The sequence below is a fragment of the Alligator mississippiensis genome, chromosome 8 (genome assembly GCF_030867095.1).
Source record: "Alligator mississippiensis isolate rAllMis1 chromosome 8, rAllMis1, whole genome shotgun sequence".
NCBI classification, from domain to species: Eukaryota; Metazoa; Chordata; order Crocodylia; family Alligatoridae; genus Alligator; species Alligator mississippiensis.
The window spans coordinates 24,021,334-24,033,747 of NC_081831.1; the positions used below are offsets into that span (position 1 = coordinate 24,021,334).

Sequence of the window (12,414 nt, forward strand, 5' to 3'; positions counted from 1 at the left end):
ACTCTGGTCAGACCGAGTTCATTCTTCTTTTCAGCTTCCACTCTCTGCCACTGTGAGAGACAGGAGACTGGGCAAGATGGACTGAGGGTCTGACCCAGGAAAGGGCAGTTCTTATGTGTTTATGAAGTTAAGTGACTCCCTCACTGATGCCCGAATAGAAATGCCAATGCCATTGCCAGGCAGTTGGTTTTAATGTTTACATTGAACAAGATTCAAAGTGGGGCGCAACTCTACCACTGCACCACCACTTGGATATGCCCTTGCATAACTTTTTCCTAAAAATCAGCTGCCAGAAATCCAGGGGGCATGTCTTAAATGAGAAACCTGATTCTGAACAGTATGATTAAAAGGAACCACTTTTTTTTCTTCATTCAAACTTCCCAAAATGATGTGTAGACTTGATTTGGGAGGTGTGTGGTAGGCGAATAAATATGATATTTTCAGGGCACCTCTGAAAAACCCTGCTGATGGAATCACAGAAATCTCAGATCTTAGCTGAACAGAGCACCCACTGATGGAGCAAACCATTCAAGGAGGAACACTCTGAATAGATCTTGGGTTTTCCCTTCATCACTGTCACTCACCAGATTCTGTCAAGACCGTCACAGAGATGTAGAGCGTGTGGCCAACAAGCTCCTGGAGGTTTGGAAACCGGGCCTGGAGCATTCCTCTGGTCAGCACGGCTTCACCATCCCCATCTTGGATCTGACACAGGAGAGGGAAGGTGTCACCACCTCATCCAGCCAGTCCCATGGGTGCCACAAGGAAAGGGTTGGGACTTACCTGGATTCTCTTGAGAGACTGTGGGATGCTTCTCTTCTCATTTTCCATCTTCACTCCAAAGAGAACAAAGGCAGTGCCCTCAAGTTTTTTTCCATACAGGTATCTGGAAGAGAACAGGACAGGTAAGAGTGGCTGTCATATGATGGCCTTCCAATCTCCCTTCAAGACCAGGCTCCATTACTGGAATATATGTCCCATGATGGATCACAATAAAGAGAGATGGACCATCAGTGGTAGGCACATGGACAAGGTCAACTTAGATCATAGGAAAGCAGGATTGGAAGGGACCTCACAAGGTCTAATCCAAACACCTGCTCCAGGTAGGATCACCCCCGAGTAAGCCAGCTCAACCAGGGTCTGGCCAACCTGCTCTGGGACACTTCCAGGGATTGAGACTCCATCACTTCTCTGGGCAGCCTGTTCCAATGCTCAACAACCTCCAGAGTCAGAATGTTCCTCCTTATCTCCAACCTCAGTTTCCCCTGCTTGAGGCTGTTGCTCATAGTCCTGATCACTGTGGCCACAAAGAAAAGACCATCTTCAACCCTTTTTCCAATCTGTCCACATCTTTCTTCAAGTGCAGGGCGCAAAGCTGCACGCAGTCCTCCAGAGAGGGAAAATCTAACCTCAGTGCCCCTATGGGAATGGGGCTATGAGGCACTCAAACAGTTAAGAATAGAATCTTTTTGGTTTTCCTTTCAAGCCTTGTGAATTTCAGTGAAAAACTGGTGCTTTCTGTGAAAAATGTAGTTTTGTAAGACCTCATTTTCCCATCCCAACATAGTTTTGAAAGCAAACATTTAACCCAACCCTGTAGTGTGACTTCACTTTGAGTATCGATCCTCAACATCGCAATCACCCCATCTAGAGAAAGCCATTAGGGGCACTTTTACATGTGTTCCTGGGGGTGGGAGGGTGCCGCTTTAAATAGAGGGCTCCAATTAAAGCACTGCCATGTCTCCTGCACACACCGCATACCTGCACTTAAAAACGGTGGTGGGGGCACTTGAACTAAAACTCGTTTGACAATACATAAGATGCAGGAGGCTGCTGGAGCGCCGCAATTGCCACATTCTGATGTGCTGGAATTCTAGCATGTTGGAGCAGCCTCTGTGTTTGTGTATAGGCTCTCTAGATATCTATACCCAGTGGTTACCAACTGATCCCCTCTTCCTGCTTACAGACCTACCTGGCAGTGATAGAAACCCTGAAGTCTTTGACGTCATCTATGTACAGAAATTTCTCGCTTGGCTCCAGGATAACTTCAAAACTGGGCAACACTGGAGAGGGGAAGAGAACATGGAACATGTAGGGCAGGGTATAGGTGACCAGCAAAGCAAAGCTGGATCCTTCAATGAAGAAGTTTCTTACCATATTCTTTGACCTCAAATTGTGTGCTGAAATTCTGTAGTGGGGAGTCTTGAAACTTGGCCACCACCTTCCATGTTCCCAAACTGGAGGAGAAAGTAATAAGGAAGAATTTAATAAACAGAACATCCATTTTTTTTTTTTTTTTTAACCAGGGTCACTTGGCATACCAAGCCTTCTCACATACCGCATACCCACAAAAACACATGATTTATTTGTCAAAGGCTGGAGGTAGAAAACAAGATTTTTCTTGTCATGGCTGACTGCATGTAGCAGATAATTCATCCTCAGCCAGTTCATTGGCAGCTGTGAAGGGGTTAATACTGGACTTGACCACTACTATTTGCTGGCTCAGCCATTGCAGCACACGGTCTCCATGCTTCTATTCCTCCATGCAGAGCTGAACCTGGGGGTGTGGCAAGTGGCCAGAGCATGAACCCGGTGGTGTACAGTGGTTGTGTGGAGTGGTGACATTCTCAGCACGTGCCAATGGCGCTGTCTGCAGGGCCCCCCAAAAGCACGGGACCTGAGGTGGCTGCCCCGACTCACCCCCCCACCCCAAGGGACGGGTCTGCCTCCATGCACCTTATGTTTGACACCCCCTACAACAGCAGTGAAGTCTGTCTTGCTCTCCTCTGGTACTCATGACAGAATCAAGCCAAGGACCATGTTCTCTCTAGGTCACTACGAAATGCCCATAGAAAATGAGCTAGCTAATTGGCCCTGCCTAGATGAATGAGTTTCATGCCACCTTTATGCCACCAGCCCTAATCTGTGCCTGACTTCATGGGCTGGAAACCAAGACCACTTACTTGACAATCTCAGGCAAGTTGTAGTTAAGGGAGTAGATGCCAGTTTTCATGGGTGAGAAGACAGGAGACTGCTTGACAATGATACCCTCAGGGGTCTGGGAAGGAGAAGCAGCAGGGAGGTGAGAGAGGGACTATGGAGAAACTGCCCCACCCCCACAAGAATATATACTCCCCACCCCCTGACAGATGTCCTATTTTTTGGAACTGGAAATACGGTAACTCTAATAAGAGTCCAATTTCTTTATGTCTAAAACAGTGGGGCCAATCTTTTCAGCAGGAGGGCCACAAGATAGCCTTGCACCCTCTGTAAGTGCCACCCTGATCCTCTTCCCCTGCCCCATTGGCTACTTTGCTTTCTGCTCACAGCCTTGGGCTTCTGTTTCTCTGCTTTCTGCTCCCTTCCCTGCCTCCCTGTCCCATCAGCTCCTCTGCTTTCTGCTCCCTGCCCAATCTGTTGCTGTTTTCTTCTCCCTGCCCTGTCTACCACTGTGTTCCCTGTCCCCTCCCTAATCTGCCCCATACCATACACAAAGGTTGCCCATGCCACAGGTTGGTTAACTCTAGGGTAGGGGACTCCTTTAACAATTGCATTGAGCTGTCCATTGTTCCTGGACTTAACTGATTCATATTTCTTATGGAAGTGGAGATGCTGGAAACAGCTTATAACAGGGCATACAATCTATTCCAAGGAAAATGTTACTGGTCAGAGATTTTTGCTCCTACCAGATGTTGCTTTAAACAGGCATCTACTGTGTCTTCAACCACAAGATCTTCCCAGAGAACTACCTAGTTCTTCCCAAAGAAGCATGCCACTTTGCACGATGGCTAACATGTATTATCCATCCCTCATAAAATATGGAAGCTGCACAGCTAACAAAGGGAGGATAATTTGTGTGAAGGAGATTTGCAAAAAGTATTGGGAAAACATGGGCTTTCCTCCTGGATGCGTCACATGACAACAGCCACTGAGGGGTTCTCTACAGCCTTCTCAGTCCCAAAAGGGGCTGGACATTACCCAAAATGATGGATGAACCCAGATGTTCCTCACAAGCTCACTCAGACCAGAGCACCCACCTCAAACTCCACAATCACAGTCTTGAATAATGGCTCCATTTTGTGACCCATGGCAAAAATCCGGCAGAGAACTGAGAAAATAAAAGACAGAAAGCATTAACCAATGGATACAGCAACCTTAAACATGCCTGGTTTTTCAATAACCTCTTGCTATCATCTTAAGTTATCTCTAGCTTTTTTCTCCCGGAGTTCATAGGATCATATGCATTGACGGGTACATTATGGCCTATCATTCTCCCATCAAGGCCAGGCTCCTTTGCTGGAGTATATCCCCCATGATGGATGGCAATAAATGGGGATGGACCATCAATGGTAGTTACATGGCTATAGTCAATTTAGGAGATCATAGGATCTTAGAAAAGTAGGATTGAGGGAACCTCACAAGGTCATCTACTTCAGCCCCCTACTCCAGACAAGATCATCCTTGACTAACCCACCCCAGCTCAGTGTCTGTCCAACCTGCTCTTGGAAATTGCCAGGGATGGAGACCTTACCACTTCTCTGGAAAGCCTGTCCCAATGCTTGACCACCCTCAGAGGCAGGAAGTTTCTCATCTCCAACCTCAATTTTCCCCTGCTACAGCTTGAGGCCATTGCTCCTAGTTCTGCCCCTTATGGCCAGAGAAAAGCCCACCTCCATGCTCTTCATTATTACCCTTTGGGCATCTGAAGACTATTATGTTGTCTTGCTTTTCTCCCCACATCCTGAAGCTTCAGGTATGACAGGGCAAGGAGCTATCTCACAAGCACCTTCCTTTGTAGAACCACACCTCAACCATAATTTTTGCATGGGCCTTGAGATGGTGGATGGGTGTGGTACTTCCTCCATTCAATTGGATGATGCATCCATAACTGAGATGAAGATCCATAGTACCCAGTTTCTTGGTACATGAAGCAAAATGAGACATCTCAGTGAGGATTATGAGGGTAAGGCAATAATTCTTGACCTGTTGGGATGCAAGTCCCACCCCACCTTGGCCAATGCCAACCATTCACTTTCATTTGTTTCTTGACTATTGAGAAGTCCTAGAGCAATTCTTCCCTTGCAAAGAACCCAGTAAACCCACAACAGGTCAGAACAGTTTGGACACCCTAAAGTCCTTTTGGAAACCTCCGAGTTGATCCTGTGTATCCCATGTAGGTGTTTGCACACCTACTTGTAGGTGAGAGGTTATAATTTAGAGATGTTCCCTTTGAAGACTACAGAAGCTAGGAATTGGAAGATGGTCCTCCAGTTGCAAAGAGACAAAGGTTCTGCAAAGGTTGCCTACTGCTCCACAATTAAAGTGTGTTGTTTAGTTGTTCTCATTCACATATGTAGGTATTTATTGATCAGTATACTAGCTATGCTAATGTTGCACCATGCAGCACCCTTACAAGGGTCACATGGGACCCCAGAGTGCCCAGGCATATATCTATAGCTATATAATTTATAGCTACAGCTATATCATGTATAACTACAGACAACTACTTTGGTTAGTATCTAAGGTAGGAAATAATGGCACAAAAGCAACTAGCTCAGGACAGTAAGGACAATCTGGTTGCTGCATGGGGCTTGGAGGGAATTTCACCCCCAAAACTGTGTGCTACATGTGTCATGTTCTTTTTAAGCCTTCCCCAGGGGCACTTGGTGTTAGTTGTAGCCAAGGCTGAGGATTTTGACTGGGCCATGCCAATGCTCCAGCTGAGTTTTAACTCTGAGATTCTTGGCTTGAGGTCTTGACCCTCTGCTCAGGGTCACATCAATGCCACATTTGGGGCAGGAAGGAATTTTACTCCCCGGCCAGATTGGGATGGATTGGGGTTGGGGTGCCGTCTTCTGTAGCAGGGACACAGCCTTTGCTTGGGATCTCTTGAGTGTTTATTAACAACCTTCTACAGCTGCAGGACATTGGCTGTCATGGTCCCCCTGCTTTACCTATGTCAGGTTTGGGTGTGATGTCTTGTGTTGTATGAGGGTTGATGGTAGTTTTATTAAGAGGTTAGATGAAGGATTTATATGGGATAATTTGGATAGAGATGATTCTGCTTCAGACGGGGGATTGAACTAGATGATCTCTGGAAGTCCCTTACAGTCCTACTTGTCTATGATCTCACCTCTAGCTTTATTCTACCTTCTCTCTTATGCCACACAAGACAAGAACTGCACTATGGACAAGGAAATCCCTTTGAGATCAGAAATAAAGGCTGTCTCTCTCATGCTTTGCCACAAAAAGCAGTCACCAGAAGGTAAGTACCTGTTGACCCAGGTGTGTAGATGGTTTTATCTGTCTGGACAAAGATGTAGCCACTGTGGAAGGACAACAGAACCACCTTTTCCAGAGTAACATCTTTGATCTTGGCCTGGATGAGGACATACTGGTTGTCCCTGGAATCTTTCTTGACTTGATTAGAGGAAATCTGAAAGAGAAGATCATGGCTGGGTGAGTTTTGGGCTGAGTAGCCAAAAAAACACTGTCAGTTTTGAAAATGGCCATGAAATGGTTATCGCTAGATTCTACCCCTTGACTTCCGATTGCTGTCCCAGAAAGAAGTTATCAGTCGTCTTGCATCACGGCCTCTCCATGAAAAGTTCAGTCCTAGGCCACGATGCTGGAACTCTTCTACACTCTGCATTCCAAAAAAAAGGCATGTCTTTGGGTGCATTTGGTATGCAAAAAAATATAGTAAGTACATAAGAACTGCCATGTACTGAGTCAGAACATAAGTCCATCTTGCCCAGTCTCCTGTGTCAAACAGCAATGGAGAGCAGATGCTGAAAAGGAGAGTGAACTGGGTCTGGGTAGCGTTTTTCCCCACTGTTCCTGTCTCATTTGCAACCTCCAGCATTATGGGTCTAGGAAGTTCTATTCAGAGGCCGTGCCCCTCACTCCCCTGCTCAATAGCTACTGATGCCCCCTTCCTCCTAGAATGTGCCTAGTCTATTCGAGAATTTGGCTGACCTCTCAGCTTGCACTACATCTGGTGGCAATGAGTTCCCCACTTTAATGATATGCTGGGTGAAAAAGAGCTGCCTTGTGTTAGTTTAAAACTGACTACCTGCTAGTTTCTCATTCTCATCTGGTGAGAGCTAGTCGCTAATAAATCCCTATTGACTTCCTTTTCACCGTTTAGTATTTTGAAAACCCTTCTCTTTTCTCACCTCAAACATCTCTTTTCTAAACTGAACAAGCCTAGGTTCTTTAGTCTGTCCTCAAAGGGAAGTACCTCTATATCACTGATCATCCCTGTTGCCCTTCTCTAGACCTGCTCTAGTTCCATCTTCTTTTTGAGGTGTGGGGACCAGAACCAAACACAGGATTCAAGGTGTGGACGCTCCATGGATATATAAAGTAGGGCTGTGTGAAGCTTTGGGTGGCGATTTGATTCGGAGGAGATTCAGCCCGATTCGGTGGCCAAATCTCCAAATCCAAATCAAATCAGGGGACCAATTTAAAGGTCCAAATCGATACAAAGCTCTCCGAATCTTTGGCAAAGATTCAGAGAGCTTTGATGATTTGGGGAGCTGCAGCCACTCCAAGCTGGTAAGTACTAGGGGCAGGGGAGGGGGAGCTGAAAGAGGGGGGAGGGGACCATGGGGGGACCCCTGCCAGGCCCCCTGGCCACCCCTGATCCCTCATTCCCTGACCCCCGCCAGCTCCCCTAGCCCCGCCCATGGCTGCCCCACCTGCCCCAGCTCCTGGTGCTTTTAAAAAAAATCTCCAGTGCTCACCAGGTGCTGCTGGGTTTGGGGTGATCCCCACTGCCCCCACTGCATGGGGGGCTCTGCACAAGCTCCCTCAACCCCAACCCCCATTCCCCCCCACGGTTGCCCTGCCGGGGCTCTGGCCCTTTAAGAAAAAATAAATAAATAAAAAGCCAAGGAAAGCCCTTGAAGGGCAGCAGGGATGGTCAGTGGTATGTATGGAGGTACTTCCCTTTGAGGACAGACTAAAGAACCTTGGCTTTCCTTGGCTTTTTTTTCTTAAAGGGCCAGAGCCCCAGACTGACCACTCCTGGTGTAGCCTTGGGGCTTCGGGGGCTCGTGCAGAGCCCCCACATGGCGGGGAGCAGCAGGGATTGCTGGTGCTGGCGGGGGCGGGGAGTCCTAGGCTTTCTTCAGGTTTTTTTTTTCTTCAAGGGCCGGAGCTGGCCTGGGTGGGGCACCTGCGGGGTTGGGGGTGCGTTCGGGGGCTCATGCAGAGCCCCACACAGTGGGGGGCAGCGGGGCTCGCCCCCTGCCCAGCAGCACCTGCTGAGCTGGGGCATTTTTTTACCCCAAGTGCTGGGAGCTAGGGCAGGCGGGGCAGCCGTTGCCTGGCTGGGAGAGGGGTGGGGGTTTGGGCCTGGTGGCTGATTCGGACATCAGCTGCTGCTGAATCTCTGAATCCCATTCGGCCTAATCGAATCAGGACAGCAATTCAAATCACCGAATCAAATCACTGTCCCCTGAATCGGCCGAATCCAAAGCAAATACTAGCTGCTTCGCACAGGCCTAATAGAAAGGGGCGTGATGATACTTTCAGTTTTGTGCATAGTTGCTTTCTTAATAATTTTTAACACTTTGTCTTTTTGATGGCTGCTGGGCACTGAGCTAATTTTTTTTTTAGTGAACTGTCCACAGAGACTCTCAGATCTCTTTTCTGTGTGGTAATAGCTAATGTAGAGTCTGCTTGCTGTCCCACAAACTATCATCTTTTTTGCATCGTGGTCTCTCCATGAAAAGTCCAGTGCTAGGCCCTGATGTTTGAATTCATCCACACTCTGCATTCCCAAAATAAGGCATGCCTTCTTTGGATGCAAATGGCATGCAAGAAAATACAGCACTTATAACATCTTTGCCCTGAAACCATTCCTGTCATCCAATGAACAGAAGCTGTACCCACCTTTATCGTGGCGGTGGTTAGCATCCCTTCGTCAGGGTTTAGGTTTGCCTTGATCAGGTATAAGACTTGTCGCTTGAAGGGGAAGTCATGGACGGTGATGGTGACCTCGGTGGCAGCATTAAGACCATTGGCTTCCACCACCACCTTCTCTTCACTCTCTACCCGCAAAACATTGGGTGTGATCAGGGAATAGCTGTGAATGGAAAACAGTTCATGGGATTTAAACTCAATCATTATCACACATTTCACTCCAAGGACCTTTTCCACCCTCCCTCTGTGGCTTTCAAAGCAATGGCCATCAACTGTATTTTTTCATATACAACATGCACCTTCCCCCCACTAAATCAGTCTCTTGATATTGCAGTGCATGTGTTAAGTGGGTAAGCTGCTTTCTTCATTGCAGGATGCCCTCAGAGCCCAATCCAAGAAGGGTGGGCATGGTCTGGAAAGCAGGAGCTCAGAGACGTGGTTGGGGTCCTTCTGGAAGTCTGGAGCTGAAGGTATCAAAACAACAGAGCAGAGGCTGGATTCTAAAATTTGGAGAATCACCTGCTCAAAATCTCTCTTCCTTTTCTTTTTTAGTTCCCTTTTCAGTTTTTGGTTCCTTCTATCATTCTCCTATAGTATTAGGTTTTCTTGTCTCTTGTTTTAAGCAGCCCTGAGCCTCTGCTGGGAATTGAAGCATATACACTTGAATAACTGAATGAACAAATAAATAACTATTCTACCTAAAATGTATTAGAAATGACTGATTGGCTGAAATTGAAATGTTTTGCCCTGACACATCCACTTCACAGAAGTGAACAATAGGAAACAATTAAAACGTGTCACATTAATAGGCTCAAAGTGCTTTGTTACAGCCAGGGTTGGATCCAGAGCGTGGGGGCAGCGGTGCAGTTCTCCCCCCCACAACCTTTTGATTCCTGTTCCACCCACACTTTAAAGCCAACTGTTTTCCATTCAGGCAATGCTGGAAGAGTCCATTGACTTCATGGCTCATTGTCATCCCTCTTATTCCGACTAATCTCTTCATTCCACAGGTGTTAATGGTCTTGATGTTCCACTGTCCAAACTGTCCTTCCCTCTGCAATGTTGCTGTCTCTTCGCCATTCCTGGTAATGCCTTTCTTCTAGTTCACATCCCTGCAGGCTGTTTTTATCTCTAGCTAAAACCCTTAATTGAGGTGTGGTTAGATTAACTCAGGTGTAGAAATGACTGACAGTGAAGTATTGGAAGCATTGCTAAGATACCCAAGAAGAGTAGATTTTGTTTTACAAATCTGAATAAGAGATATAGTTAAGCATAAATCATTATCTTTTGACAATTTAACTGCACTGTCTTTTGACAATTTGTTGCCTACTTTGCGTTTATTTTAAACTTAAATTTATAATCTAGCAAAGGAGTTTACCTTCCAATAATGTTATATTTGGGTTTTGTTTTGATCTTAAACCGAATAATGTAGCACTAGGCCTGTAATACATATTAGCAAATCTTCTATATTCTGTTTAACTGGAGAAAAATGTGTGTTGTGCTATATGTGATGATGTGTCACATCGTCTGCACTCCCGTTTTCAAAATCCTAGATCCACCCACGGCTACAGTAATGGCCTCAAAGATGGGATCATCTACATGAGACATGAAAACTGAATGTTCACCAAAGGAAGCAGTTCAAGAGAATTATCTGGACATTTCCCATGCAATTTCTTTTCATTTTAATTTATGTTAGTTTTAATTTAACATTGGGACAGATCTCAGGTCTTAGCTCCTCTTGAGAGCAAAAGGGAATCCCAGCATGTTGCAATTTTTCCCCAGAGCAGAAATGCTGCGTTCTAGCTACGTGACTCTCACCTCGCTGCCTTGAGAGAGGATCGGTTGATTGACTTGGACAATAATGAGGTGTGAGTTGACAAAGGAAGGCAAGCCTTGGGAAATTGCAAGGAGGTACAGGGAAGTAGAAGGCTTATGCAAATTGGCAGCCAAGTTTGCTTTGTCTCACTCTGATGTGAAGAGCAAATGGAGAAGTTCCAGTGAAGTTTCATAACATATAAAGGTCAAAAGTTGTATGCACAGGTAAAAAAGTCAGGGCACAGTCCGCTGTGTGATGGAAGTGTTTCAATGTCAAGGCCAGTGCCAGGACAGTTGCGCTGCTCAGGACAGAGGCCGCAGGAAGGGAACTTTGAGGGCACGTGGTGCATTAGAAAATGTGGTATGTTTGCACTTCAGTCAGGTCTTAATGGATATGCCAGCCCAAAGCAGGATAGATTTGCACCTTGGAGACTAACTACATCAGATATATTCTAATGTTATAAAATCCTAAGTCTGTCTATCTGTCTGTAATGCTTTATTCGCACTCTGATTGGCTGATGGAAACAGCCAGTCAGAGTGCTCCAAGCATGGGGCAGCACCGCACCAAGGACTGGACAGAGCTGCTGGCCTCAGCTCCCCTGCTCTGCTCCCTGCAAGAGCCAGAACAGCGGCAGCATGGGGTGTTAGGTGGAGGCACTACATCCCAGGCCCCTCCCCCCTGCTATTCTTGATGGGCGATTGGCTAGTATACATATAAAATCATAACTATATCCAGGCCCAAGTAACTTTGACACCAGCTTTCTTGGGTGCTAATAGGAGTGAAGTGGAAGCAGCTGGGGTTTCAATGGAAACTACATAAACCCACCCAGATTTCCTCAGTGCTGTCTCAGCAGTCAGCCCATGCCATGTCCAGACTGCTAGGACTTTACTACAAACAGGACGCAGAGCAGCTAGGTTAAATCTGCTTTGGGGCTGCAGTGGGGAGGGGTGGAGACATGCCCCTCTCAGGCTCAAAGTCCCTCTTATTTATTAAATAAGGGGTGTTGGATTCCTTTGGAGGCTGGATCTAGACCAAAGGGCTCCTCACGGGGTAGACAACTCACCTTCAGGACAGGGGCTAGTGGTGGCATTAGCTCCTTAGGTGCTGGAAACCACAGGGGGAAACATCACCATCACTCACCTGCTCCCCCTGGCAAGAAGTTGTGCGTTTAAAACCTGGCTTTGAAATCAATTACAAACCTGAAATCAGGCCCAGAATTGGACAAAGCAGAGACTAAAGAGATGTAGCTTACCATGTTTGTGTGAAGTCAAGTGGAAGGTGGGGTAGATTTGCACTTTATGAACTAACTAAAGTGTGTGCGTGCACGTGCTTGTGTGTGTGTGCATGTATGCATGCATAAATACACACGCTATATTTATTTAGATGCACACGCATGCATGCATATTTATTTATACACACACACACATATCTATATCTACCTATAGATAGAACTATCTATATATAAATAAGTGACAGAGCAAGAGACATGCACACATATACACCACAAGCTTTTGTGGACATCTGATGAAGTGAGCTTCAGCTCAGGTGGCGCGCGTGCACGCACACACACACACACACACACACACACTTACTTTAGCTTGTTTATAAAGTGCAAATCTACCCTGCTTTCTACCTTATAGACTAACCAAAATAGGTAGCTGTAGTTA

The 12,414-nt window shown here is 46.4% G+C and overlaps 1 protein-coding gene across 1 annotated transcript in view; it reads right to left on the bottom strand.

Annotated features, from left to right (window-relative positions):
* The window catches only part of LOC102561850 (A.superbus venom factor 1), a 62,170-nt gene that overhangs the window by 48,789 nt on the left and 967 nt on the right, over nt 1-12,414 (bottom strand). Inside the window, exons 2-9 of the mRNA XM_006265601.4 lie at nt 8,902-9,094; nt 6,274-6,436; nt 4,038-4,108; nt 2,964-3,058; nt 2,155-2,237; nt 1,973-2,063; nt 784-886; nt 585-705 (exon numbers count right to left, since the gene is read on the bottom strand). Of these exons, the coding sequence (XP_006265663.2) occupies nt 585-705; nt 784-886; nt 1,973-2,063; nt 2,155-2,237; nt 2,964-3,058; nt 4,038-4,108; nt 6,274-6,436; nt 8,902-9,094 (920 nt within the window). The remainder of the gene's footprint in view (nt 1-584; nt 706-783; nt 887-1,972; nt 2,064-2,154; nt 2,238-2,963; nt 3,059-4,037; nt 4,109-6,273; nt 6,437-8,901; nt 9,095-12,414) is intronic.